This window comes from Phasianus colchicus, chromosome 19 (genome assembly GCF_987193195.1).
Source record: "Phasianus colchicus chromosome 19, bPhaCol1.hap1.1, whole genome shotgun sequence".
Classification (NCBI taxonomy): Eukaryota; Metazoa; Chordata; class Aves; order Galliformes; family Phasianidae; genus Phasianus; species Phasianus colchicus.
The window spans coordinates 4,958,308-4,985,648 of record NC_143454.1 but is presented as its reverse complement, the minus strand read 5'-3'; the positions used below and the strand labels follow the sequence as shown (position 1 = coordinate 4,985,648).

At 42.1% G+C, this 27,341-nt stretch overlaps 1 protein-coding gene across 6 annotated transcripts in view; it reads left to right on the top strand.

Annotated features, from left to right (window-relative positions):
• Positions 1–27,341, top strand: part of TNC (tenascin C) — a 97,942-nt gene that overhangs the window by 29,130 nt on the left and 41,471 nt on the right. For 2 of the 6 annotated variants that reach the window (XM_090121594.1, XM_090121593.1), the window contains exons 1-2: positions 1,988–2,201; positions 26,519–27,111. In XM_090121594.1, the coding sequence (XP_089977720.1) occupies positions 26,649–27,111 (463 nt within the window). In that variant the 5' untranslated portion in view covers positions 1,988–2,201; positions 26,519–26,648. Of the gene's footprint in view, positions 1–1,985; positions 2,202–12,153; positions 12,299–26,518; positions 27,112–27,341 lie in introns of those variants that run through there. The other 4 variants (XM_090121590.1, XM_090121595.1, XM_090121592.1 and 1 more) reach the window with 4 other exon arrangements.

The following is a 27,341-nucleotide window of genomic DNA, read 5'->3' as shown; positions in this document are numbered from 1 at the left end:
GAAATGTCTAGAACAAGTTCTGCTTTTAAGAGGGGTAGTGTTAAGAGGGCCCTCAGAGGTGATCCAGAACCATGGAGATGTGGCACTGCGGGACACCATGGCCAGTGGGCATGGTGGGATGGGCTGGGGTTGGACGTGTTGATCTTAGAGCTCTTTTCCAGCCTTAATGATTCTATGATTCTAAGTCAGCAGAGAGAATCCCATGCCTGTTCTGGGGAGCAGTCAGCAGTTCTGACACTCTTTCCAGTAGGATGTCATTTCTGTTCTTACGGCATGGCTGCTATGAGACACAGCATGCCAGAAAATTAAAGCAAAAATTGAAAATGAGCGCTCATAAATGGCTGACAGAGATGCATCCCTGATCGTACTGAAGCATTTGATCTCAGCATTTCTTGAATACTTCTGTAGTTGCTCGGAGAAATGGGATCAGTTTGTTGTAAAAATCGTTTGTAAAAACGTCACCAAGTTTTGCTTGCTTTTTTTGTCAGCATCTGTTTAGAAATGACTGAGAATTGTGCTGTGCGTTGAAGAAGGGATTGAGCTCAGTGTTATTGTTACACATCAGAAAATAAACACAGGGATCACTGGTAAATAGGAAATCCCCAGCAAAGAAAATCTGACTCGTGTTACCAAAAGAACTCTGTTTTCTGTAATGATAATAATAATAATGATTCTAAAATGGCAATTCAGAATTTCAAGGCCAGGAATTCCCCATCCTTTCCTGAAGGTGCAGGATGGGCCAAGTTTTCCTGATAGTGCTGTGCCTGTGAAGCAGGAAAAGGAAAAAATCCTAAAAGTGATGCAAGTCCATGGAGGCTGGGGAAGGCCATCTGGGAGGATACATGCTCAGAAAGGGAGAATGCTCAGAAGGGCCTGGACAGTCCCTCTTAATTCTTGTGAGCATCCTTGTTGCTGAGTAGGACCCCACTGCTTTCTTACTGGGCAGTCTCACGGCCTCCTGAGATAGGTGGATAAAGTTTAAAGGGGTTTGGATCAGTCCTGCTTTGGAAATGGTGAAGCAATTTTATCCCTTCTCCTAGAACATAGACATGACAGAACTTAACTCTGTATTTCGCCCTGCAGCTCCTCTCTCTCTAACTTCCCCCCCACCCCAAAAGAAAAAAAAAGTAGTGCCAGATAGAAGGGAGCTGAGTGCTGATGGTAATTCTTTAACTGTGATCACAACTCCTTGCCATGAGGCTGAGATTTGGGGGCAACCAGGAGATACTTTGAACAGCACTGTGCATTACCCACAGCTCCAGGATGATTAAGGGACTCGTGGAGTGCTTGGAGGATCTTTCCAACACCCAACTGCAGAGCCTCTCTTTAAAAAAAAGGGAAGCTCTCCCGTGTGCTTCTGTAGGCTTTTCTCTCTTTTTAAGAGAATCAGCCCAGGATGCTGCTCAGCCCCGCTGCCCCCCCAGCTGAGGTAGAGCAGAAGCTGGGATGCAGAGATCACAAACCTGGAAAGAGCGATGTGTGCCAGATCGGCAGCTTGTGTTGTGTACAGCCGAGCTGTTCTGCTCATCCCCACGGAGCGGTGCCAGCCTCACTTGCTGCCCATCAGCCCCAGCACACTTGGAGGGACTTTCTGGAATGGAAACCCCGTGCTTGTGATCCCCCTGATTTCAATTTGCTACTGTTTCGCAGTGTTAAAATAATGGGGATACGGGGTTTGAAATTCCTGATAATGCGCTCTGCTGATGCCGTAAGGAAAATATTCCTCTTTCTGAGTCATTTGCCCTGAGCTGACTTTTTTTTTTTGTTGTTTGTTTGAATGGTTCAGGGGTTTCCTTCTTTAGCCATAAACTGCATGCAAATTCTTTGTGTGTGTGTGTGTATGACAGTGTGTCTGTAAGAGCGTGCGTGTTTCTTCAGAAGCTAAGCCAAAGAGAGGGGGCTGTTCCTTTAAAGCAAAACTGAAAAAAAAAAAAAAAAATGCCTCCAGGCATCCTATTACAGTGGAATGAGCCAAGGATCAGGATTTGCAGCTCAGCTATATAAACCCGGCAGAATCTGGCTGATCCGACCAGTGTGCCGCTCTGTCAAACGCTCCTTTCGCACACGCGCAACCAAATGAGACGGCACAACTTGTCTGAGTTTTGACAGGACGGTGAGGAAGTCGGGAGCTGATAGCTGGCTGCAATACCTCTGCTTGGTGGAGGCTGCTCGCAGCGGGACGTGATCTGTCAGCTCACACGGTAAGCCTGCTTCCTTCCTCAGTTAAAATATCAGGGGCTCTTTTCCCACTCAAGTCTGCAGTAGCGTTCCATTGCGACCGTGGCAGCTGTGACTTTGTTCAGTTGGAGCAGGCATGGGTTTTGGGGAGTGTTTCTTCTTTCGTTCGTCTGTGCTCCCTGATGGCATTACAACGTAGGAAAGGTTTCAATGGCATTGATCTGATCCGATGAATGAATGGAAGATGGGTTGGTTGAGTGCTGGAAGTTGACAGGTTGGGCAGAAAGTTGGGTCTGGAGTTTTCTTTTGGCTCATCAAGGTAAACGTGTCCACCATTCTCACACTGTGCACCAGACAAAATCCACTTGTGATTCTCAGACCTCACAGGTGACTCTTCCTCTGCTCTGCTGTACAACCTGAGACAGAATCAGGCCCTTTTTTGTTTGCACTCTGCACGCCTATTTGCACTGAAGCCTTTGTCACCTTCCTCCCTGCCTCCACTTGGCTCCAGTTTCTTTTAAAGCCCACCACTGTCTGAGTCTGCACAAACAAAAGAGGATTCAGCCTGTTTCCAAGTGCTGACACGGGTGGGTTCTGGGCAGCAGGAGGGCGAAATTCTCCATCATTGTGGAAAAATGAAGACACTTACTTTACGGTGTGCCTCAGCAGCTACTTGCTGCCTTGTGCACTGAGCTTTTCTGCATGACTGTGTCTGCACTTAGGCTCAATTTGGCATAAAATAGAGAGGCTGACCGGGAGAAAGTCATTGCAGCTAGCTCCGTCTGAGACTTAAGGACACTTACTCAAAACTTTGTGTTCAATCACCTTTGCAGAATTTCCTCTAACTCATTTGCTCTCTGGCTACTTGGGGGAGTTTTTGGCAGTTGCTCTAAACTGTCTCATGTCACACACGTGGATGGAGTGTTCAGATGGTTGTGATGTGTTCCGTCGCACGTTGGAAACGTGAAGTTAAAAAGCAGAGTGAGGTGTTTATCAAATTGTCCTTTATGTAAAAGAACAGAAATCAGTGAGTTGTGTGCTGTTGTATAGACAGGGCAAAAACCTTCCCATCAGGCTGGTGTGTGTGTGTGTTTTACATAGTTCTTTTAAAAATTAAACAAAAAAAAAAAAAGAAGTTAAATAATGGGAATTCATTTTACACGCTTCATGGATGGTGTTACAGTGTCTTTGGTTTGTAATTATGGCCAGGCTCTGCGTTGCCTTTTAGAGCTGTGAAGCCTTACAGGTGCCGCAGGCAGTGAATGAGATGGGCAGTGGGGGGCTGTGATCATGCATTGAATTCTAGGAAGAGTGGCAGAAAAGGGTTAAGGGCACTCTTCCCCCCTACTGCTAATAGAAGCTTAGGAGCAAATGAAACGTTTAGCTAAAGTAAGGGGCACAGCCTGCCTGCAGCTGACCTTCCCTGGTTTTCCTTTCCATTCCCTTGAGTTTTGAATGCACTTGAAGAGTTATCAGGGAGTTCCAGTGAGTCCCCATTGCAGCTGCTGCACTGCTCTGTGCTGGGGAAAGGATGCTTGCCTGAACTGAGCAGGGGATGGGCAGCTGAAGGGGCAGAGCGAGGAGAGATGCTGTGCAGGGCAACAACACGTGTTGTGCTTGCCTCCCCATCGCCAACCCTATCATATCACCATCCTCAGCAAATTGCTATTCATTTTCCCCCTTTGCTTTTTGCTTATTACTTTTACCCTCTGGTTTCTTGCAGCCCAGGGAAAACTCTTTCTGAGTTCCAGTCCTTAATCTTGTAACTACCATTAATGTTTTCAAGGCTATCGAAGAGCCCTGCAATCTGCTGAAAAGCATGCAGTCTGCAGATCAGAGTGCCCTCTCTCCTTTGGAAGGGAAGCTGATATGCTGTTGCAGAAGTCTCATCCAGGTGCATTGTGGAAATAGATACATGATAAGAGAAAACAAGCCAGATCCAGTCCTCCCAGTGGAATAATGGTGCTTAATGATGTTGAGTCTTAACTGAAGCATCCCTAAACTCACACTAAAAAGTGCTCCACAGAGCTACAAGTAACTGTTAGCTGGAGGTTTCTGTTAATAGAAATGAAACCATTGTGCTGCCAGAGCAGTATTTCTGTAGGTGTTCAATGTTCAGGTGGGGATAGCATATTTTTAATATTAATGCTTTTTATTTGGTAAGAATATCTATAAAAAGCCAAAGACTATTGACAAGTGAAGATGTTCTGACTTGCTGTAGAGAGGCTGTCAAAGTGTCTTCTTGGGCATTGTTTCCCTTTTTGATAAGATGATGAGATGAGGTGGGAAGGTGTGTGCTTCTTGAGAGCTTTTCATCCTTCCATTCCCAAGAGCAAAGCAGAGGAGCAAATGTGCATTTGAAGCAGTGAGGTCGTTTTGGAGCCAGAGCTCCAATCCTTTCATCATTCTGGTAAAACCACTGAAATAACAGACCTCTTCGTGCAGTCATCTGCCTTTTTCCTAGTGCAACAAAACAGTCAGTCCGTTCCTTTAGCTTTGTAGGGTGTATTAAGGGGTTTGAGTGGTGCTGAGCAGCAGTGCAGTGTACTGGATTGCATGCTGTTGTTGGTGTAAATGGATGTCTCACACTGGCAGATCTGTAAGGGAGCAGCAGCGTTCGTTCTGTAGGCTGTTTCCATTACTGAACCCAATCATCAGTCTGGGTTAGATGTGGATTTGCAATGTAGTATAGCAGAAAATGGTTTCTACTTCATTATTAAGCACACATTTATCTGTCCTGATCCTGTGGCGTACAGTGAAACAGCAGAAATTCAGAGCAGCAAAAATTACTGTGGTTTGAAGTCAGTGATAATATATTCAACCTTGGTGACATTCCATCACAGCACTGCTCAGCTCAGGGGCCACTGACCCTTTTGAGGTCTGGCGTCTTGAAAAGCTCTGAGCTTAGAAGGGTATAATTTATATCACTAGAAAGTCAGAAATCTCAGCTTCTCAACAGCGAAAAAGTGTTTGTTTTGAACTGTGGCAGATTGGGATACTGGGCTTTAAAACTATGCTCTGATTTACCAATCATGCACTTTTTCAGATTTAGTTTCTGGTATGAATTTAGTGTATCCTTCTCAAGGGCTGATCACTGTCATCAAAACCAATGGCTATAAGCCACAGGTGTCTACAGTGGCTACAGACCAGCAGGTGGTAGATATTCCTTGTAGTCCTAAGTGAGTAGCCAATGTAATGTCCTTGTTAGCAAAGTAAGAAACTAAAGGGGATGATAACCTCCACAGGTCATCATGATCCAAATGCAGAAATATGCAAAAGCAGTGCAAGGAATTGTAGGACAAGTAACTTTCAGTTCTGGGCAGAAAACACCAAAACTTGAGCTGGAAATTAAGGGATGCGTACAGGTCAGTTTTGAGTTTACAAGATGTGATTTAATTGATTAAACTGCTCGGTGTCAAAGTGGGTTTGCTGTTTGTGGTTTGTTGGTTTTGTGATGGTTGGACTGGATGATCTTGTAGGTCTTTTCCAACCTTGGTGTTTCTGTGATTGTGGATTTATTAGAAATTGATGGTGACACTACTACTGCTACAGCACATTAGTTTGTCATGGTATTACAGAGAGTGAGTTGACATTGTAAGTGATGCTCTCTACCACAATGAACTATCATTAGCAGTCCAAACATTCTTTGTGTTGTGAAGAGAAAAGAAGGAGGAAACAGGAGAGTTCTCTGAGGAATGGGAACACTGGGAAGAAGATCAAATGGACAACCCTGGGACACAGCGCTGAGCTGTCTTTGTTTCCTCTGATCTCTGGTTTTATTCAGGTGTGAAATGTCCACCAGCTCAGTGCTCACTGTCCGTTGGTGCTTTTGACCCTCTGTCCAATCTGAACTGAAGTTAAATGCCTCCCACATGTGGGAAAAGTTAAAAACTGGGCATTCTTCCAGAATCGCATGAAATCTTTCAGTGTCTGACGTAACTGAAGTGGGCAGAAGTGGGGAAGGGGAGGCAGAAAGGAGCTCTGCCTGATGCGATGTCTTTTGGCTCAGCAGACAGTATTTGGGCACTGAAAGAAGGAATGTGATAGGGATCTTTCTGCTGCAAGTACAAACTTTGAAGTACTTATTATCTCTTTTTAACATTCACAAATAGGAGCAAGCTCATTACACAGTGCTGGAATGATATCCGAAAGTAATGCCTCCTATTTAATTGCGTTGGCTCACGATGTCAGAGGCGGATGTTGGAGGGACGGCAGCAGAGGCTGAACTTTACCCACCAATATTCTGTTACATTTTGTTGCCGTGTGACAGATGGCAGCAGATGAGACCAAACAGTGGATGTGAGTACAGTGAGGGATGCATTTCAGCAGTGGCATGAAAGATAAGCCATATTTTCGATAGCCATGAACAGCTCTCACATCACAAAATGAAGAGCATCTTAATCAGCTCATCTGCACAGATCTGATGATCATGGTCACCACGTGAAAAAATAGTGTTTTGTAGCTGAGAATTTGCTCTATCAAATAGTGTTATTGTGCTCCTTGTATCTGTTGTATTATTTCCATGGAAATAATAAGAGGCATTACTTTCAGAGCGACATATGCACATGCAGTTATAACTAGACATGGCCTTAATGTATTTTACTGAATTAATGTGTGCATCCTTTCTCTTTCTCCTACATACTGCATATCCAGTTGCTGATAAAACAAGAAAAGAACCCTTATAGCTTCAGTCAGTCTATCTGAACTTTGTTACAGTGCCCTTAAACAATACCAGTTAATATTTGGGCTGACATTATATCCCACAAAACACTCATCAAAAACAAATGTGAGATTTTGAGGCCCAGGTTATGGAGTCAAAAAGAATAATCTTCCATTTATGTTTTTGTTTCGCTTCTGCATGAGTCAGTCTCCAAAGATAAATTCATCCTGAGTTGATCCTGTTGTAAGCAATTTCTTCAAATTCACATCCTTAATTGTCTTGCCACTGCAGATTCAATTAAACTAAGGTGGGATGTTGCCAAGAACTTCCAACTAGAGAGTCCCTGTGTACAAATAGCCTGTGGCATTTTGTATTCTTTGGGGAGCGGAGAACAACGTTGCCAAGTTTGCATTCAGTCATCCATCACATATTAGCCTACTGGAGGTCCATTCTTCCCTAGCAATAGGGGAGCTCTGCTTCCTACTTAGAAAGATTACTCACTCAGAAAGCTCTTTCCCTGTAACCAGAACTGCACAGGGAAGAGAAAGGAAGCTTTCTTCAATTCATATAAGCGCTCAGTTTCCAAACCCTTGACAAAAATGATATTGTTTCATGATTAGAAAATATATTCTTTTTAGTCATTGAGTAGAAAGTACAGGGTGGTGGAACAGAATTTTTTTAATACGTTTCAAAAACAATTACTTGAATCATAGATGTGACAAAGGTCTATTGTAGTAGGCTGCCTCTTCCCCATGCTGGGCTGTAGCATGGGCTGTATGTGAACAGATATTGGCCAAGATACTCAGAGGAGTCTGAAATTGGGTGCCTGGGGAAATTCCACTGCACTGGGTTTGTTTCAACTAAGTACTTGAGCATTTGTCTGTACTTTATCCCAGGGAGCACCAGAACATCAAAACCTTGTGTCTGCAGTGGGCAGTCTCTTTGGTTCGATGGAAAGCCTTTGTTTGGATGGGGCAGTTGTGCATGGCTGCGCCAGACTTAGTGGTTATCCTCTTTCTGGCATGATCTCATTTTGTCAGAAGTCAGTTTGTCAGGCTTTCTAAAGGGGCTTAGTGTCCACTTTGCACCAGTTCTTTGTTTTGACTGGTTCCTTCGGAGAACCAGCTTCTTCTGGATACACTGAATCCTCCTAAATGGTTTCTCTGTGCCGTGCGACAAAGGTTTATGCCAGGAAAGATATAAAGGTACCCTGTGATGTATAGGCAATCCATTCCACTTAGTGAACACAGTGTAACGCATATTTTTCCTTTACTTGTGGCTTGTACTTCCCTTCTGCATTGCTTGTACTGCAGTAATTCAAGGCTGACTCAGAATGAATGCTGCACACTGTGGGCTACAAGTGAAATGAGAACAGGATGCATATTAAGGGAAAGGTCTCAGATCGTTTTTCTTATTGAAGTATTTTGGCAATGTAAATAGTTTCCAGGAAAAAATGCTGGCATTTCCCATGGTGAGCGCGCCTTATGAATGTCCTATCTATTTTTCCAGATTGGTGGCCAAGTGAAGTGTTTATAGGAGGATATACCATCCACAAGCCAGGGAATTTATATTTCCACTGCCAAATGTTAATTAGCATATAGGCTTGCACACTTCACAGGTTAGCAAGGCAATCACTGTGATCCAGCACCACAAGTGCTGCAGCTCCAGGTTTGATGGAAAGAATGGTGGGCCTAGAGAGAGAGCCATTCTAAAATAAATTAGACACTATTGGTACTTTTCTTGTCATTCTCAAGCTATTGTTTCATATACTTTTTATTTGCCTCACTAGTACACGGGGATTTGAGAGGGTCACTGGCAGAAGGTAGGAAATATGGTCGTCTACCAGCCAGTATGTGTGCCTGTCCCTGCCTTCCCCATCTGTGGACATGGAACCTAGCCCAGTGTCTGTGTCCTCCCACCTGTGTTCTTATAGCCCTATGTGCTTCTGCTACAGCAGTGCCGTGTTAGTGCTTTGGAAGGTTATTTTGGATGAGGAGTTTCATTTGCTTTGATTTCATAGAATCATAGAATCACCAAAGTTGGAAAAGACTTCCAAGATCATCTAGTCAAACTGTCCACCTACAACCAATATTTCACCACTAAACCACATCCCGAAATATCTGATTTGGTTAGGATCTCTGCAAATTTGGCTGTGAATATATTTCTAGATCACTAATAATTTCACTGTCACTTTTCATGTGAGTGAATGCTCCTCTGTAAGAAAAGGGAAATGGTCCAGAATGAACACAGTGCTCTCTATGCTGTGGTTTGATTCTCATTTGTTCAAGTTTTGTTTCTCAGAACATATGCAGGAGACCTTAAATTGTAGTTGTTTTTTTCTCTCTCTAGATATATAATTACATCACAATTGATATAAGAAATGTGCAGTTCTGATAAATATGAATATGCCTTTCATACCCTATAGTTCTATATCCTAATGTCCTGTAAACACACCCTCCCTGACTGATAAATAGAAGGTATCAGTGCAAATAAAAGTCAAGTTTACTGTATCAAACTCAAACTGATTCAGTGGGGAGAGAGTTTGTTCTGCTAATGTGAGCAGCTATTTCACTTTGATATGGGATGCTGAATATGCATATAGTCTACCTGCTTGTCATTGTCTTAATTATACAGTAGAGAAATTTCTCTTTGCAGAGGATGCCTGAGCCTGATCCGATTTGGCCTGTGCTCATTTAGGTCAGAAGTGTTGCTCATGCAGTTACATGGGGTTAGGACCAGTTGTGACAGAGAGGAAATTAGAATCTGAGCCCTTTTCATGCATAAAGCAGCACTTTGTTGCATTATTCCCTGTCTGCTTTAGTTCAGTATGCATTGCTGAGGGGATGGTTTTCTGCTTTGCAGACCTCAGAGACTGCCAGCCAAATTCTCATGTGACACAATTGCATTGATTTCACTGGAGATCTGTTGCTGGATAATTGAGCTCCACATCCTTTCTTTTATTCCACAGCTCAAATTGCTGTCAGCTAAGCCTTTAACACAGGCAGGTTTCAAGTCACAATGGGTTAAGGAAAAGAGGTCAGAGCGTGGAGGTCTCTCAGGTCTCCCATTAGTGTAACAGTGCCTGATTTGTTGACATAGAAGCAGCAGGGCAGATGTTTGTCCGGGGTTATTCACCGCTGTAACTCATCCCTTGCTCAGAGCTGTGTATGTACACTACATTATGGAAGTGCTTCTGCTTCAAATCAGAGCACTGAGAAAAACCCTCAGACCAGACTGGTTGAGAACAGCCTCCTCTCTGTTTCCAAGTGCCTCACACTCCATTTGCTTCATACTCTGTGAATCTGATTCGTACTTTGTCCATGGTTGTTTTCGCTCCATCTTCACTCCTCATCACATACTTTGTTCTACTAAAATTTGCTGCCCTACCCTACTTTCCCAAATGTGCAGATTCTTGATGCTACAGCAGCTGACAGAACTAGGCCAGGCAGACAGCTCGCCTGGGGCTGTTACTGGAAGTCAGATTTCAAGGAACTCCTTCGGTGCTCCCATGAGCTGCAGAAAAGTGCACGTTGCGCACATCTTGGATGTTAGTACCAAGGACAGAGGAGCTCTGGTGGGGAGGAAAAGCCGCCCGGACAAACTGAAAATAGCCTGAAAAACAAAGAATTAACCTGAGGATGAGTTACAAATATGCTTCCATAGCTTCTATTAAAGAGACGAAAGCTTGCTAATGACGAGAGGCACGTAATAATATTTCTGATTGCCAGGAATAACACAGAGTTTTAGGGCTGACTTCTGAGGCATTTTGGAGATGGCATTTGCAGTGCTTGAATAAGTATGTGGTTAAATTGAAGTGAAATTACAGACTGCATGTGAATAAGCACAATGAATTCTGAAGGTATCCTGCTGACCGGTATCATCTCTAGCATTAAACGTTTCTTGTTATTCCAGACCAATACATATGCAAATTATTTGTCTACTACTTAGTTACAGCAGAGCCATTAAAGTGTGATTCCACTTGCCTGTGTACATGACATTCCTTCAACTGAACTCATTTGAAATATGGAAAAGTCGGGTGTGTGGAGTGGATTTTTTGGCTCACCATGGGAAATGCCAGCATTTCTTCCTGGAAACTATTTACATTGCCAAAATACTTCAATAAGAAATGATCTGAGGCCAGGAGCAACAATGCTGTCTCAGAGTGTTTCACTTGCTCACTGGTATGCTATGTGTGTATTTCGTATGTCAGTGACTCGTAGTTCCTATTTTCTGCTGCATAGTTTCCACCAGCATCTTTGGTAAATAATGAATTTGGGGTTTTGCCTGCTCACCCATTTATTCACCTCTTCATATTCATATACTCATCAACTGTTTTCATGACTCATCTCCTACCTGTCATTATCAGTAAGAAAAAACCTGATGTTTGATTCCCCACTTGTGAATTTTAGGGACAAACAAAACTGTCTACATTTGTACCCCCAGAACTGTCTGCTGCTCTGAATCTCTTGCTCAGCTTGGCACTGGGGTGCCATTCTGAAACCCCCTCACTTTCTCTTTGAATTCTATAGTGAACATAGTTTTTTATTTCACCTCTACAGATTTCATTATGGAGGTCTGGAGGAATAAGATTTCTTACCGCAGCCCTGCAAAATCTGGTTTCTTTCTTTCTTCCTATGGAGGTGGGGTCTGTTTTACATGGTCCAACTTGCATAGGTCTCACTGTCAATCAGGGCAGCTCCTTTGAAGTGTAAACAAAGACAGAATTGTATGAGTTTGTCTCACAGTCAGTATTGGTTTTGATGCAAATTTGGAACAGAGAGAGGATTGGCACCACATAGCCAGGGAGGGAAAGGGATAAGGAAAAAAAATCAGAAGTCCTGAATTTCTCCTCTTCCCATCTTATCACAAAACCACTCAGTGAAATGGGCTGTGGAAAACCTATGGTGGTTTTGGGAGAAACACCGTGGAGAAGGGTCTGGGAATGAAGCAGAACTTTGTATATGGAATGAGCATAAGTTGCTGTGATTCATGCATACAAACCTCATAGTCTGAAACTGCATCAGCGAGCCCTCAAAATGATTCAAAATGAAGTCTCTAGTGTCTACCAAGAAAATAATGAGCTCCTGACAAAGTGTAACTTGGCAAAGAAACTTTCCAAAGACAAGTTTAGAAAACTGTAGATCTTTTCCAGTTCTACATACGTCTTTGCTGTGGGGAGGAAAAAGCCAAGAGAGCAAGCAAATGCTTTTGCTATTAGGAAAGGCTTCGTTAAAAGGTACAGTACATACTCAGAAGGCAGGAGTGATTTCTGCTGTCAGATTATGCACAAAAGTTGCTTTAGTTATGAATGCTGGATTTGTGTTTTGTTTTTAATAGGCACTAATCTAGGCTTCAGTGCCTGTGGCAGCTCTGCTATGGACCACATTCAATTCCACATTTAACAATCCAGTGCTGCACGTCTATCTTCAGAGACTAAAGGGTGAATCTCACTTCTGTGCTGTAAGTGCAAACATGGAGTACAGAGGGAAGCAAAGCAAAAGAAGGTGCAAACACATCCCTTTTCATGGAGTCTTTCTGAGATGAGCCATTTCTGCAGTTCTGCCTCTGTTTTCAGAACAGAGACAGTTTTTCTGAATCTATTGCCTTTGTTGCTGGTCCCATCACTGGTGTTGTGCTGTTTGTAATCCATAGTTTTTGCCTAGGCTGTATCTGCCTGAGGCAGATTTCTTCAGCTCTGAAGGCTACAGTAAGAGCAGAGATTGCTTTGCAGACAGGAGAAATAAAAAGTAGTAGATTTAGTAGATGTAGAATCCTTTCTTTTTTTTTAATTTTTTTTTTCTCTTGAGTTTGTAGCAAATTGCTCTACTTGGCTGATTGCAATGCACCCTGCCATGAAACTGAGTGTAGCTCAAAGGCACCCCGCTGACCTGCTTGTTTTGTTTCTCTTTTTTGAGCTCTTGTTTCAAAAAATTGATGCTCAGGTGTCCAAGCTCTTAACAAAAAAGAGACTGAATTCCATGTTAACTTGTGCCTCATCTCAGTCTCTGTGAGTTGGTGCCAGTAGTACTATAGTTACCTCTTCTCAGTTTAGATATAACACATTTGAGTATTCTGCCCCATAAAAAAGTAGCTTCTTTCTTGTGGCTTGTACAAAATTCCTGCTGTGGTTTGAGCTGGATGTAGAATTCTTCTTTCCTTCCTGTCTGAAAGCATGATTCATTTCAGTTGTGCAACAGCAAAAGACGTTGCTACACTACGGTAGGTACAGCTCATCATGGAAGCAGGTTGCATATGTGTGTACAAGAATGATTCCTCTGGTGATTTCATAAAATGTCTTAAGACTGTTAGAGATGAAGGGATGTTCTGTAGATATATGGTACTTCTTCTCGGTTTCAGATTTTTCTCAAATTCTGGTGTGTTTCTCTGTGGCTTTTACTAACCTTATCATTTATTTCCATGGATTCATCTTCTTATTCTGGTAATTGGCTTGGCACATCCTATGGTTTGGCTTCAGATTAAGGATTCAACTTCTTATTGTTACCCTAGAGTTTCAAGCAGTCATGTAGTTATCCGTATATTTGCTGCACATCTCTGGTCAGACTTTCCTCTCCTATTTGAAAGATATATCTCTGAGATTCTTTTTCTTCCTTATATTGTAATGCTGCAGTTTTTTATTCTTTGTATTTTTTATTTCTGGAAATTTAATAGCATTTTCCAGGTAAGTTTCTAATAATTTAAATGAGGATTTAACAATACCATAGCATGAGGTCCTTGAGATACTTAGTTCACTGAGACATACGTTCTCCCATGAGGTTTTACTAGTGAATAAATTGAGACAGATGATTTATACTGCATATATATTATATATTAGATGATATATATTGCAAGAAGTTTGAGTTTCTGACCACAAGACCACACCACTATTAATCTCAAGGCTGTGAGCACTTTCTGGAATCTCTGCCGAGAGCCCTTTGTGCTGTGGGAACCCCACATCCAGCCAGCTCATTTAGCTTCTCTTCTCTTGTCATGGTTCAAAGGGCTCTGAGATGGCTGACCTTTGGTTTTGTCTCAGCTACTGTTGGGAAGTGGCTTTTCCAGGCCTGGGGAATCCATTCAGTGGGAGTCGTTCATTCTTCACTTTGCAATAATTCTATCTGGTTGCAGCATTTGCCTCACTGTGCCATTAAACTATCACGCCCAGATGAACATTTTCCTTGGCTGCCCTATAGGTTTGTTCGTCTCAGATTTTATTTCCATCCTAATTTTCCCATCAGTCAGCAGTCAGCTTCCTAATAAGTCCATCTGGCAGTTGGTGTTCCCTAGTTTCATACAGGAGGGTCTTTATTCTCCAGAATGCCCATCTCCCAGCACCACAGACCTGCATAGTGTGACCCACATCACACCAAGAAGCCACTGTTGTACATGGCTAAAATACAAATTTATTTAAAATTTTTCGTTTATTTGACTTTTTCAGCTCAACACTACATCATAAAGGGAATAAGCTTAATTTGTTAAAAAAGAAAAAAGAAAAAAGAATCCATTTTATAGCTGGAACATTTTAATTTCCTGGGCTTTGCAGCTCTAAGTTTGAAAGGAGCTGCAGCATCAACTACACGAGACATTACTTCAGTCAACTCACTACAGCTTGCATTATTCCTTGGCATCTTTTTATATGATCTTATCCTCATTTTTGCCTCAGACAAAATCTATGTTTTTTAAAAAAATAATGCAGGCAGATATTTTTAGCTGCTGTGAGTCACTGGAGTTCCATAGGCCATGTTCACCAGCTGGTCTTCCTGCTTTGTGGGGAAAGAGAAAGTAGAATTGGCTAATACACCAGAACAGCACAATCAAATTAGAAGACAGAAATGGGAGTGCTTGAGCTGTCTGCTCCCTCCACATCCACAATTCTTTTCTCTCCATTCCCAGTCTTTCAAGCTTTTTGTTTCAAATCTTCAACCAAGATCCTTTCCTGCCAAACCTGTTACTGACCATCAGTCACGGTAGGGTTTGTTGTAGAAAGAACAGACCTTGCCTTGCAAGTAAAGGATTTAGCATCTCCAAAAATGATTAGAAACAGAAAGATAGTAATACAAGAAGTCACCAACAGTAAAAAGCTTTCTGCTCCTTGTACTACTAATCTTTAATAATTTGCTACCTGAAAATCCAGTTTGGTGTCTCATGATGCTCTGAAAGGCACTGGCATATTTTACTTCCCCGTTCTTCTGCTTTTAGAGCTGTAAATTAACATAAGGTTCATATTTTTATTCCCTTCCAGGGATGAAGGAAGCATGAGCACTGTCGTTTTTCCTCTGTAATACTTCTCATGCAGTAATTGAAGTCCAGGCTGCTCTGTGTTTTATTAGAAGGAAACAGATGCAATTGAGGCAGCTTTTCTTTCAAAAAGGCCATTTTGTTCAAAGCAAAAAATTACTGGTTTCAAAGATGACCTCCTCAGAATGGTTTCTCACGGGTGGGGTGGAATTTCTTGTGAGATAAGGAACTCCTGAAATAATGCTGATATTTTAGTTTTCGTCTTGCTGAGTTTTCAGAATTGAGTGAAAAATGACAACTTCCAATGGCCAAATAAGTGTTGTGAACAGTTTTTCAACCAGACGTATATCTTACTGTGTCATCGCTTGGTCGCAGTGGTTTTTTAGAGCTCTTTTTATATAGTCAACTTCTATATAGCTCTTTGTTTGCTCAGACTGCCAGGAGGGAGGAGGGGGAAATCCTAAGTGAAATAACCCACAAATAACAGGGAGAAGAACTGACTTAATTTTTTTTTCTAATGTAGCCAACCACTGATGCCACCAAATAACAAATGTGAATGAATAAAATTCTAATAAGCACAGGTATTTAACAACAGGGGTCTTACAATTTGTTAACATCTTTGGCTGTTTACAGATCAATCAGTGCATAACAACTTGAGCTTCTTTCTTCCTAGACTTCCCAATCTAAGGTGACTTTGGATTTGTGTCCTGTGAAGGAAATTAATGACGATTTAATTATAATTCCCTCATTCCCCATTGTCAGAACTGAGTTGGTATTGCCAACACATGGTAAGGGGCACTACAAAGCTCAACAAAAGTTGGCTGAGTCGCCAGGCAAAATTCTCACCCAAAGGGTTGAGTCTTCAAGCCAAATAAATTGGGGCTACATTTTAATTTACCTTCAGGGTTTGGCAAGGATTTCGGTGCTGCAGAAGGTAGGCTCTGTGGCACTGAGTAGTATAGGATGGCTTCTGGGAGGCTCTTTCTATTTGGATGCTGCATTGTGGTCCTTCCTAGTAAATATGCCATATGGAGGCACATAACTATCAGTTGCCACAGGATTGGGTGCTTAGAAAATTTAAAAACAGACTAAGACCTTTGTTTTGTCATTTGAGATCAATGAAATCCTTCTCTCATGCCCCTTCCCCATCTTATTTCCCTCTCCTTTTTCCTGTCAGATAAAATGAAAAGGAAAAAAGAAAGAGAAAACAATACAACAATTTATTTGTTCGCTTCTCAGTTCTGCCTGAAACTGTTTTTTAAAGACCCTTCTTTTGTGAGTTTAATCAGATGCTTGATAACAGAAAAAGCGTTGCTAACTAACCCAGGGTACAAAGAAGCCCCTTCAGAGGAACACATGACCTCATCGACAGGATTACTCTATCACATGAATTCAGACTCCATCGCACACCCAAAATAAATGTTAGGCTCCGCTTGCGGCGAGGTGTTTTATTCGCCTGCCTTCAGCAGGGCATATGCCTTGCCAATGTCTTCCTCAGTCACTGGGATTAGAAGTGTATGGAAATTCAGCACAAGAGGCAGATTTTCCTGGTCACAAACAGCCTGCTGTGCACTCCAAAGCTGCCGGCTGGCCCAGACCTTTGGGCCATTGCCCTACTGGAACCAGAGAGCTCTGGCACAGGTTTGCAGGCACGAAACAAGTCTGGTTTTCGCTCACAGCTCCCATTGTCTGAGCTGGTTTTGTTGGGTGCTCAGCAGCCAAGAGCTGACTCTGGGAATGCTTATGGAGCCGAATGTAGCTCCCAAGTACGGCTATTAGCCAAAATGCACGCATCCCTCCCCAAAATATAAGAAGTGACACCATTGTTTTGCCTCAGCGCTCTCAGGGTTTATAGCACATCTGACAGCACAAATATTCTTAGAATATCCTCTTTACAGCCACTCTCAAGGCAGATGTGGATGTTTTCTAGCAAGGTGCTTTGAAACCTCTGCACGAAGGCATAGCGTGTATTGCTGCCATGAATGGTGAGGAGGAGGCAAGGAGCAGTGCAGCCTGGCACACTGTGCTGGGTAAGGTGTAGAAACGGAGACCTTGTGGTACCCAAGAAAAGGCAGGAAAGATTTCTGCTGTTACTTTGGTAGAATGAACTGAAATGACAACATCTTGCCAAGTCATGAACTGGTGGCATGTTTGGTGGAAGTCATATTATCCATACTCAGGAGCCTGGGAGCAGGCTGCAAGTCAACATATAACACCGACCGAGATGTAACCATTATTGGTTTCTAATTAGGCACAATTAACAGTACATTGCATGAGAAATTAGACACCAAGTTATGAGCATGGATTGAATAAGTCTGCATTACTCATCTAAGTCACTCAGCAATTGCGTTCATTCAGTTTGAACTTGGATAATTTTATTAAGTCCAGTGGTACCAAAAATGAATCATTAAGAGCTTTTAATTCCTGTGTTTAGTATGGGTCTCTTCCTGAGTCTGGTTGGCTCTATATAGCTATGACATAATGCCACGTTGGATGCTTCTTAGGTAAACACTGACTGTAAAACAACTGTGTTTAAATAGCCATCAGGCTCTAACCCAAGCCAAGAGAAGCTGTGATCTTCTAGAATTCAGCAGATGTAGTTCCCTTAGGGTCTGATCCCATAAGTATGAGTCCTGCAGAACACTTATGATACCTGTTGGTGGAACAGCAGATGGTGTAAATTCTTGAGGCATTCCAGATGTCTGTGGTCTTTTTGATTAAATAAGGGGCTCAGGCCATTACGAGTGTGTCATTTTACATTTTTTTTTACATTTGTTGAAGGAACAGCAGAGTATTTCCAGCATGACAGCAAGAATTTATGGCTTTAGAGTTACCTGCAGGAGGCAGTGCTCAGGGAAGTGACCCTGTGTGCATCCTGCAGTAGCTGTGCCTGGGCAAAAGAGCAGTGTGGGAGGGGAGGCAGGTTCATCTTCTGCTCCATGCAGTGCTGGCAGTACCAGTTAGGGTTGGGGGGCATTGCTGCAATTGCCTCCACCTTCCATGCATTCCCCTGTTTTGAGATGGAGCATTCCCATGTTGCAGCTAATATTTGGCTTGTGTAGCTGTGCCTGGGAGCTGTTTCTTTTTGTTCAGGGGATGTGGAGAACAAACAACGTAAATGTCCTTCAATAACACAGGTCATTGATATGGGACTAGCCTTCTTTTAATAATGTTAAACCCAGGTCTGTTATTTAATGTCCTCCAGTTGTGGTTGGCCTCTGGAATGGTTCCAACAGAAGCACTGAGTTTATTCTTTAAACTTATTTTTAATATTTTATATAAATATTTTTATATATTTACTTATTATTACATCAGCTTGGCCTTAACGGGAATGTCTTACATCCAACAGCTCTAAACACAATGGTAGCTGTCTCAGAGCAGCTCTGCTCTAGCCGGAATGCATAAAATCCAAAAGAGATCTCATTTGCCCTTTCTACCACCAATCCTATCTGTTGTCTACCTGTGGCCTATTCAGAAGGCGATTGTTATCAAATCTCCTATTAAGAACTGTAGCCACTGGCTGCTATTGCTTTACACATTTGGCTTCCTCTAACAGAGGTAGATACACTATCTAAATACAATAAGAGACAACTTCTGGTACAAGCATCACAGAATTTAGGCAGAAAAACTGAGAGCAGAGAAAGTCTTCAACATAGTAGGATGTAGAATCACTCTTGTAGAGATCAGAGATATCAAAGGAATTAAGTCATTTAGTTATTTAATTTCATTTATTTACACCTTGTTTAGGATGAAAATCTCCTATAAACTTATTAGAGATCAGAATGTTAAGTGACTTGATGAAACAAGAAATTAGCAACAATCTCGCACGTCTCAGCACTGTTTCCCCATACCTTTCCTCTGAGTTTCTCATCCTTTGCTCTTGATGAAACAGCAAAAGCAGTATATTAGTATATTCAGGCTGAATTTCGCTGCGTTTCCCATCATCAGCCAGGTAATTCTTAAGAAACATGAATCAAAAAAGTCTTCAGGACTACGAAACTGGAAGGCACCTCTTGGTCGTTGAATTCAATATCCTGTTACTGCAGGCACTGCATCGGATAATCTGTTTTTCACTTCTGTTTAATTATTGCATGTTTTCAGCAGCTATTTTCTCACAGCTGTATCTCTGCCAGCTGACTTCATTTCTCATTTAATTCACGAGGTTTGCTCGCTAACACCAAACTGATCAAAGGTGTTACTGATACTGGAAGGAGACAACCTCTGAACTCTGAACTTCTGCTCTGCTTTGAAAATCAGCCAACCTCATTGTTTAGTTTAGCTCAGAAATGTCTGTTCTCTCTCTGAGATCCTGAACGAGGACAGACCTAGGGAGATTTTCCATGGCTAAGAATACAGAACTGTTGTAACCAAGTAGTTTATAATGGAATAATCATGCTAATTTAACTCAAAATAGTCACTGTACAACTGAAGGTTTAGCTCTCATGGGGCTCCCTTTATGCTTATCATTCAGAATTTACCGTAGCTCTTTCACATTTTTTATGGATGTTGGCTTCAGTGGGTTATTTTTCCTCCCTCTTTGTGGCACTGTCATGCTGATGCCTTTGAAATATGAGCCTTTGCTAAATTCTAAATTGTACACAAAGCAATTAATTAAAATTCCTTCTAAAACAGCCTTGGCAAAGTCCTGCCTATGTGCTGCTTTTCAGCCAATGTAGAATGGGAGGAGGCTCAAATGGATCCAAATGGTTTTATTTAAGGATGACGTACAGTAGGATCCATGAACCAGAAACTGCACAGCTTCCCAAAAGTAGAAATGTAACCTAAGAGCTGATGAAAAATTAACTGGAGTGAGGAGTTCAGGCTTAGCTGAATGGTGATTAATGTGGGACCTCAGGGACTGGATGGGGCAAAAACCAGCTGTGTATCCATCCATTTCTATTGCATCTCTTTGAAATAGACTGAGGTATACATCTGATCGCAATTCAGGTGAAGCCCAGGATTCATTTCTGGTAGTTTAAAATCTGTTATATTAATAAGTACAGCAGCGTGACGAGTCTCCCAAAATGTATAGTGGCTTCATGTGACAACTGCAATCTATGAGAGCACAGAAATCAATCCTGAATTGATTGTGAAAATAGGTTCCTACCTCTGCACGCCCATGTTTGTGTTCATAGCCCTGAGAATGGGGTTCCTCGTGGATGCATGATGCCAGCTCCAGATGAGACCCAGATGGCTGCGGGATGTATTTAAGTTGAATTGTGGAAGCTCAACCACATCAAGCACAAACTGCCAGTGTGTTCTCAGCTAAAAAGGGTGGAAGTCCTAAAGGCAGAAAAAAGAAAAAGAAAGCGTGGTGTAGGGTCAGGGCTGGGAGGTGCTGGTGTTTGAACTGCCGTGATGGGATTCAGCAAAATTGGATCCTGTTTTCAGCTCTGTGGGTCTTGCCCTGGTTAAAATGCTTAGTCCTAAATGCAGGGCTTTTAGGAGCCCAGGTGGCTCAGTGCCGGCCTCTTTGTGTCTCAGTTTTCCATACTTAAGGTGGAGGAATGAGGTTTCATGTGTCCACTCTAATTGCTAAACCTTTTGGAACATTTTCTGCCACCCCACAGCACACATGGATATGATGGGGCCCTCGTTCTGAAATTATTCAGCATTACTGAATCATTTCTATAGTAGAAAGTCCACATTTGGGGGCTGGAGCTCAATGCTCTTTGAGGTCCCTTCCAATCTAAGCCATTTTTGGATTCTATGACTCTATGATTCTGTATGCACTGTGTGTGTTTAGACACTGTGCTTCTCTATGTATATTTTAAAACTTTTGAAACTTGTTTTCTTTCAGCCTCTTTCTTCACACCTATGTCCAGAGAATGTTTTCTCCCTCTCTTCAGGGTTACTGAACATCCACTGTGCAACTTGGAGACTGGATGGGTTGCAATTTATCACGCAGCATTTTATCTGACAGAGCGTTTGAGAATAAGGGAATTGGCTTCTTTCTTTCTTCCCTGATCCTTTCCTCTGTTTATGCAGCTGATTTAAGACTTTGAAGAAAATTTCTGAATTATGAGTATTTCCCTTTGGAGCTTCACATCCCGAAGTCCTATTTGTATCTGTGGTGTCTGGTTGCTACTGAAACAACTGCAAATTCGCCCTGTGCACGCTCTCTGTGTAAGCCTCAGAGAAAGCAGTGGATTTTCTGAGTTATGCCAGATTTGGCTGCCTTAAAAATCTGCTCCTTGGACTGACTGCAATGCAAAAAAAAAAAAAAAAAAAAGGAAAAAGAAAAAAAAGGAAAAAAAATGAAAGTAATTATTTGGCTTTGGCTGTTACTACTGGAAAGATTAATTGCTGCTAGTTTAGAACTATTACAAATTTCAGCCCTCAGATGTGATATAAAGTAGTTTGACCTAAAGTGAGTATCCCTGCTGATTCCTTTGCCCTAGTAAAATTGGGAATGGAAAGAAAATGATTTTCTATAGCTATCAATGCATGGAAACAGCAGTGAAAGGCAAAGTCAGGGCTGTTCGTGCTTTGGCCTGCTGTGTCAAAACTTGCAGCCCTCACCAGTCTCTTTCCTTAAGAACACTTCAGTTTACTTCAGACTTAATCCATCTGTTTGAGGAGACGCCTGGAGCCTCCAGAGTCACATGCTCTTGGCAAAGCAGTATTATTAGCACTTTTTCTTCAAAAGGTTGCACCTTCTGAAAACCTTCCTTATAAAAAAAGCACTCTGGCAGTCAGCTTCCATTTATTAATCCTCTGTAATAGCACTGCTTTTCTTCCTTGTAGAGAATGCACAGATTCCCTGTGTCAGCACACGAGGAGCATCCCAGGTCTGATCAAATTCCCTGTGTGACTCTTCTGTCTGCATGGCAGTAGATAAAGAGAAGAGCACAGTGTTATCATGGTGCCAGTGCCCACACAGTGGCACTGCTGGATGCCCGTTCTTCAGGGAACAGATGGCAGGATCCCACCTTGGTGGAAATTCTTGAGACATGAAGTTTCTTCATTAACAAATCACAGAAAGCTGTTTTGAGGTTAGCAATTAACAAACCCTAAAGTACACCCTTCTGTGTTTTTTTCTCCAGCTGAGGTCTTCCCCTCTGTCAGAATCCATCCCATTGCTACTTCTGTCCAAATGTTAGCAAGGTGTGCTGGAATCCAATATATGTTGACATTATTTTATCCCCTCCTGCTGTGATGCTGGAAGTATCTGTTGGGAGAGGAGTTGTATTCTTTTTTTTCTCTCGTTTTTTTTTCCTTCTGTCTTCTTTATGTCTCATTTCCCAGTCGTGGCATGTACAGGGTGCCTGAGCAAGGCTAATCAGCCTTCTGCCTCCTTTCAGAAGGACAGCTGAGATATTTTTTTTAACACCTCTTCCTTCGCAGCTGCAATCTGTTTTGATTAAAATCACACCAGGTTCTCATTTGCATCTTTATCACTCCATGTGCCCACAAACAATCTCACAGCTCTACCATTCCTGAATTTGCAAGAGAGACCAAAGTGGTGCACTAGAACTATAAACTATGCAAGAATTAATTTAGATTCCCACACCTGCTGGTTTCCAGCAAATCTGTCTCTGGGGAAGGAAAATATTCATACACCACCTTTGCTGAGTGTTCCCCAGGAGATAGGATTCCCTGGGCTTCTTTTCAAGATTGACTGACGTTTTCCTAATAAGAAACAAATTTCTAATTAAATTGAAAGGTCCTGACAAAGTTATGATGTCAGCGGGAGAGAGAAGATATCTAAATCAAAAAATAACCCTAATATTTTCTTGTCTTTGACAGTTAAAGTATGTTGTACTTTCAGATGCTCAGATGAAAGGGTTTGTAGTGGAAATGAAAATTGTTCCTTTTCTCTGTATTGTTCATCTTCCACCACATGTTACTCACAGTATTACTTGCTAGTGATCATGATTTTAAGGAGTGTTTTTCTAGGAGCGGTCCTTTTCTTTCATTTTTTTCCCTCTTTAAGTGATATCTAGCATTTACATTTATGATGTATACAGGAGTTTTCTCCCTCACGCTTTCTGGGTCAGCTGGTATTGTATAGGTGCCATGATTAGCTTCTTAATTTTTAACCTCTATATTTCTTTTGTAAATCAAAGAAATTCTGAATATGAACATCATCCTTTGAGCCAGCCAAGACAAAAGGATAGGGAGGAGATGGCAAGTTTTGCATGTGGCTGGGGTGAAAAAATGTCTATTGTCTTAATTCTCTTTTGACTTGAACTGATGGGCATTTCCACAGCTTCTCCCAGAGCAAGACGCTGGCTCTGCACAGTGCTCCTGGAAATAGTGCTGCTCTTGCTGCATTAAGAGCTAGAGCCCAGGTCAAGTCCTCTGGTCTGTTTTATAATTCCCTTGGCTATAATCCTTAAGGTTAGACATAACGAGACCAAATGGTATCTTATGCCATCTCTAAAATCCAGCTCTCCTTGCAGACATTCCAAACTTCCTTCACTGCTACTGTTCTGGTGGCTGAGCCACTATCAAGGGCAGGTAAGACAACACAAGTTTTTAGGATATATTCTTTTTCATGACAAGCAGAAGGTTTTGCAGACCAGCCACAGAATCGTTGCTGAGATTTCTGAAGCAGTTGTGTTAAGATGGTAGGAAGCAGTAGTCAAGATGGTATGAAGACACAAAGGGGAACAGTTTGTAATGGATGAATAATATTTCTTATTTGACAAATTGCTTGTTAAAAGGATACATTATTGGGTAGACAGATTACTCAGCATATCTGAGAGATGTGCCACAAGCATCACTCAGCTCCTTTTTTGTACACTGCAGCAAGGCCAAGCTCATGTTGTGAAGTCATCTTTTGCAGACTCTTGCTCCAGGACTCTTGGGTGCCTGTAAATAATCAAGCAGCTGATATTTGCAAAGAAAAGGACGTCTCCAAGAGGTAGTACGTCTGCAATTTTCAAAAACAATCCATATAAACCATTTTGAAAGGAAGAAGATGGGGAAAAATGGAAGAGACAACTGAGTCTGGCTATAGCTGTGGCTTCCATTTTTCTTTAGAAGAGCCTTCCTGGGTGGTCCCTCATGGCCTGAGCTGTTGTGTAGACATGTTTGAAAGATTTTGAATGGAAGGATGTCATCTTTGTTCTTCCAGCCAAAAATACAGCTAACGCATAAATAATTGCATGAAGGTGTCTTGTTCTTTGGATCTCAGATCTATCAGTGGAGCTCAGTATATCGTGCTGGGTCCTTGGCAGATCGGATGAGAAACACCTGATCCAGATTAGCTCAGACATGGCACTCCGTTTCAAAACACAAAGGTCATAGATCAGGCACTGTGGAATGCTTCTTCCAGACCACCCTTCATAAACTTCAAAAGGATGTCAGACAAGATATATTACATCTCCCAGTATCATCAGTAGGCTGAGATATTTGGCTGAATCTAATGCAATGAATACCCAGTAAAAGTGGTAGTGTCAATGTAGCTTTCATCCACAGTGAAAGTGTCTAGCTTTTGTCATTGGCAGGGTTTTCATTTTCCAGAAACCATAGTTTGTATAATCATAAAATAATCTGTAAGCTCATAGCAGTCAGCAGAAAAACTACTATCAACTTTCTAGGTTTGGACAAGACGCGTGTTCCTCTAGGCTGGGAATTAAAAAAGCTGTAAGGAAACTGATGATCACCTTTATATAAATTCATTAAGAATTAGGTGCATACCTTCCTCTAGTTTGTTCCGCCAGGTGATGCATCTTTCAAGCAACCTGCCCCTTTCAAGCAGCCTGCCCCTTAAATAACTACTTGAGGCCTAGGCACCCATTGCAAATATATAAACTTGTCTTAGGGCAAAAAGGTACTGCACATGGCATCTCAATGCATGGAAAGCAGTTTGCAAACTCCAAGTGGGTGTGCTTGAAGTTTAAATACCACTTCAAATGTGTTTCATGAGCTGCAGTCCTACTTAGGGATTGAGTCACAAATGAGCCCTGGACCATGTTTCTCTCTTACTCTTTATTAGCTATACTGTGATCTCTTCTGGTGCAGACAGAGACTGTAGATGTATCTGAACAAATAGGATAAGTGTTAGAAATGGCTTAAAGCTGAATGCTTTTCCACAACAAGATAAAAGCATCCACTGCTGTGTGTTTACTTTTGATTTATTCCCCAATAAAAAGGGGCGAAGTTCACTCTTTTGTGAGCTCAACATTGTCTACACAAAAATTACTTCAGTGAAGTGTGTGATGTATGACTGTTATTTTTCACAAAACAGCTGGGATAGTATGGGAAAGCGATCCCATACATTTTATGGGAAGCAGAGCAGTGGAAGAAGCTAGTCTCCCATTTAACAAATGAGTTATTATCAAAATTGCGGTGTTTGGAGGATAAACTTCTGTTTCCTCCGTTACTGGCACAAAGAAAGGAACTTACAATTGGGAAAGTCCAGTCACCAACCTAACTACTTAAATGAGTAGAAAGAAAAACCAACGTTAAGATGACATTTAATAGGTGTGCTTTGTTTAGTCTATCCATTAGCTGCTGTAGGTTCTTACTGTACATGGTAACAGGCTGATTCTGCATGAAGTCGCACAAAAGTCTTTCATCTCCCATGGCTTGTGGCATTTGAAAAGAAAGGGTTTGGAGTGAGAAGGAAGAGGAAATGTTGAGGCAACCTGAGTAGAGTGAGTTTCGGGAAGAGGTAGTATAGCCCAGCCAGGTGCTTTCAACCATAAGCAAGGTATCATATCTGATGAAAGATAAGACACTGTGAAATGTTGCCTAATGAAAAGGCTTATTTGTTGCTAAGAAGACTTTGTTTTACACCTCTATTGGTAAAAAGCTTCCTCTTTCTCTTGAAGAACTTCAAAGGATTTCATTTCCTTTTCTTCCTTCTCCCTCTCCTCCATCTCCAGTTTGGTGTATGTGCATGTTTTCTTTTATCCTACCCACCTGTTTTCTCTCCTGCCCACCTGCCTGCTCTCCTACCCTTTGAAGTTTGCTATAGTACACTATAGTTCAACAGATTTCCTGTATTTCTATTGATATTTCTTACAGTCTGTCTTCCTTCTTGGATCCTCATCTGGGATAATCTTTTGCGTCCCATTACTTTTGTGCTAAAATGGCAGTAGATATGATACAGGCACTGACCCCAGGATCCTCATCTGCAGTGTTCTTCAGAGCACTCTGTTTCTCTGTAGAAAAATTATCAAAATAATACAATCTACTATTGGGCTACAAGCTCCACAGATCAGATTCCCTAGAAGCTGAAATAAATTAAACCAGACGCAAAAGTGCTACAATGGGTTTATTAATGCTAATAGGCCTTTTGACAATGTCATGAATTTTTCATATGATCCAGCTTATATTAGCAGTGATCCAGCATTCAAGCAGTGGGATAATGAATGAAGGAAATGAGACTTTCAGCTTTAGCTTACTTAAGGATGCTAGTGAGTGTCCCAGGCCTGCTGTTGGGTGGGGAAGCTGCAGTTCATCCCTTAACCCTGTTCCTTCTTGTTTCAGGGAACAAGCGTGCCAAGAAAGGAAACTCAACTCAACTTAATTTGAACTGGCTCTCAAACTTCTCCTGCAGACTAAAAAGGCCAAGCAAATATAAGACTCCATCAGCTTTGAAAAGGAACTGAACACCACAATGGGACTCCCTTCCCATGTTTTGGCCTGTGCCATCTTAGGTTTGCTGTACCAGCATGCCAGCGGTGGGCTCATCCAGCGAATCATCCAGCAGAAGCGGGAGACTGGGCTCAACGTGACCTTACCAGAGGAAAATCAGCCCGTGGTTTTTAACCACGTCTACAACATCAAGTTACCTGTTGGCTCCCTTTGCTCTGTGGACCTGGACACAGCAAGCGGGGATGCAGACCTAAAGGCAGAAATTGAGCCCGTCAAGAATTACGAGGAGCATACGGTGAATGAAGGGAACCAGATCGTCTTCACGCATCGCATCAACATTCCCCGCCGGGCCTGTGGCTGTGCGGCTGCCCCAGACATCAAGGACCTGCTGAGCAGACTGGAGGAGCTGGAGGGGCTGGTATCCTCCCTCCGGGAGCAGTGTGCCAGCGGAGCTGGATGCTGTCCTAATTCCCAGACAGCAGAAGGTAAGGCAGGCTGGGGAACCACGCGGGGAAATTCTCATGCTGGCAGCAGATCTTGTTTAGAGTAGATACTCGAATCTGTTTCAAGAAAGAACAAAAGTCAACCTGTTAAATTTGAAATGTAATCAATGCGTTCGCCAGCTTGGTTCATTCACAGTTCTAGTTTTATGGATCTGTGGGTCAGATGTTTGTCTGGGCCTTGTAGCTGTGGCATTGAGCAAGTATGGCACTTG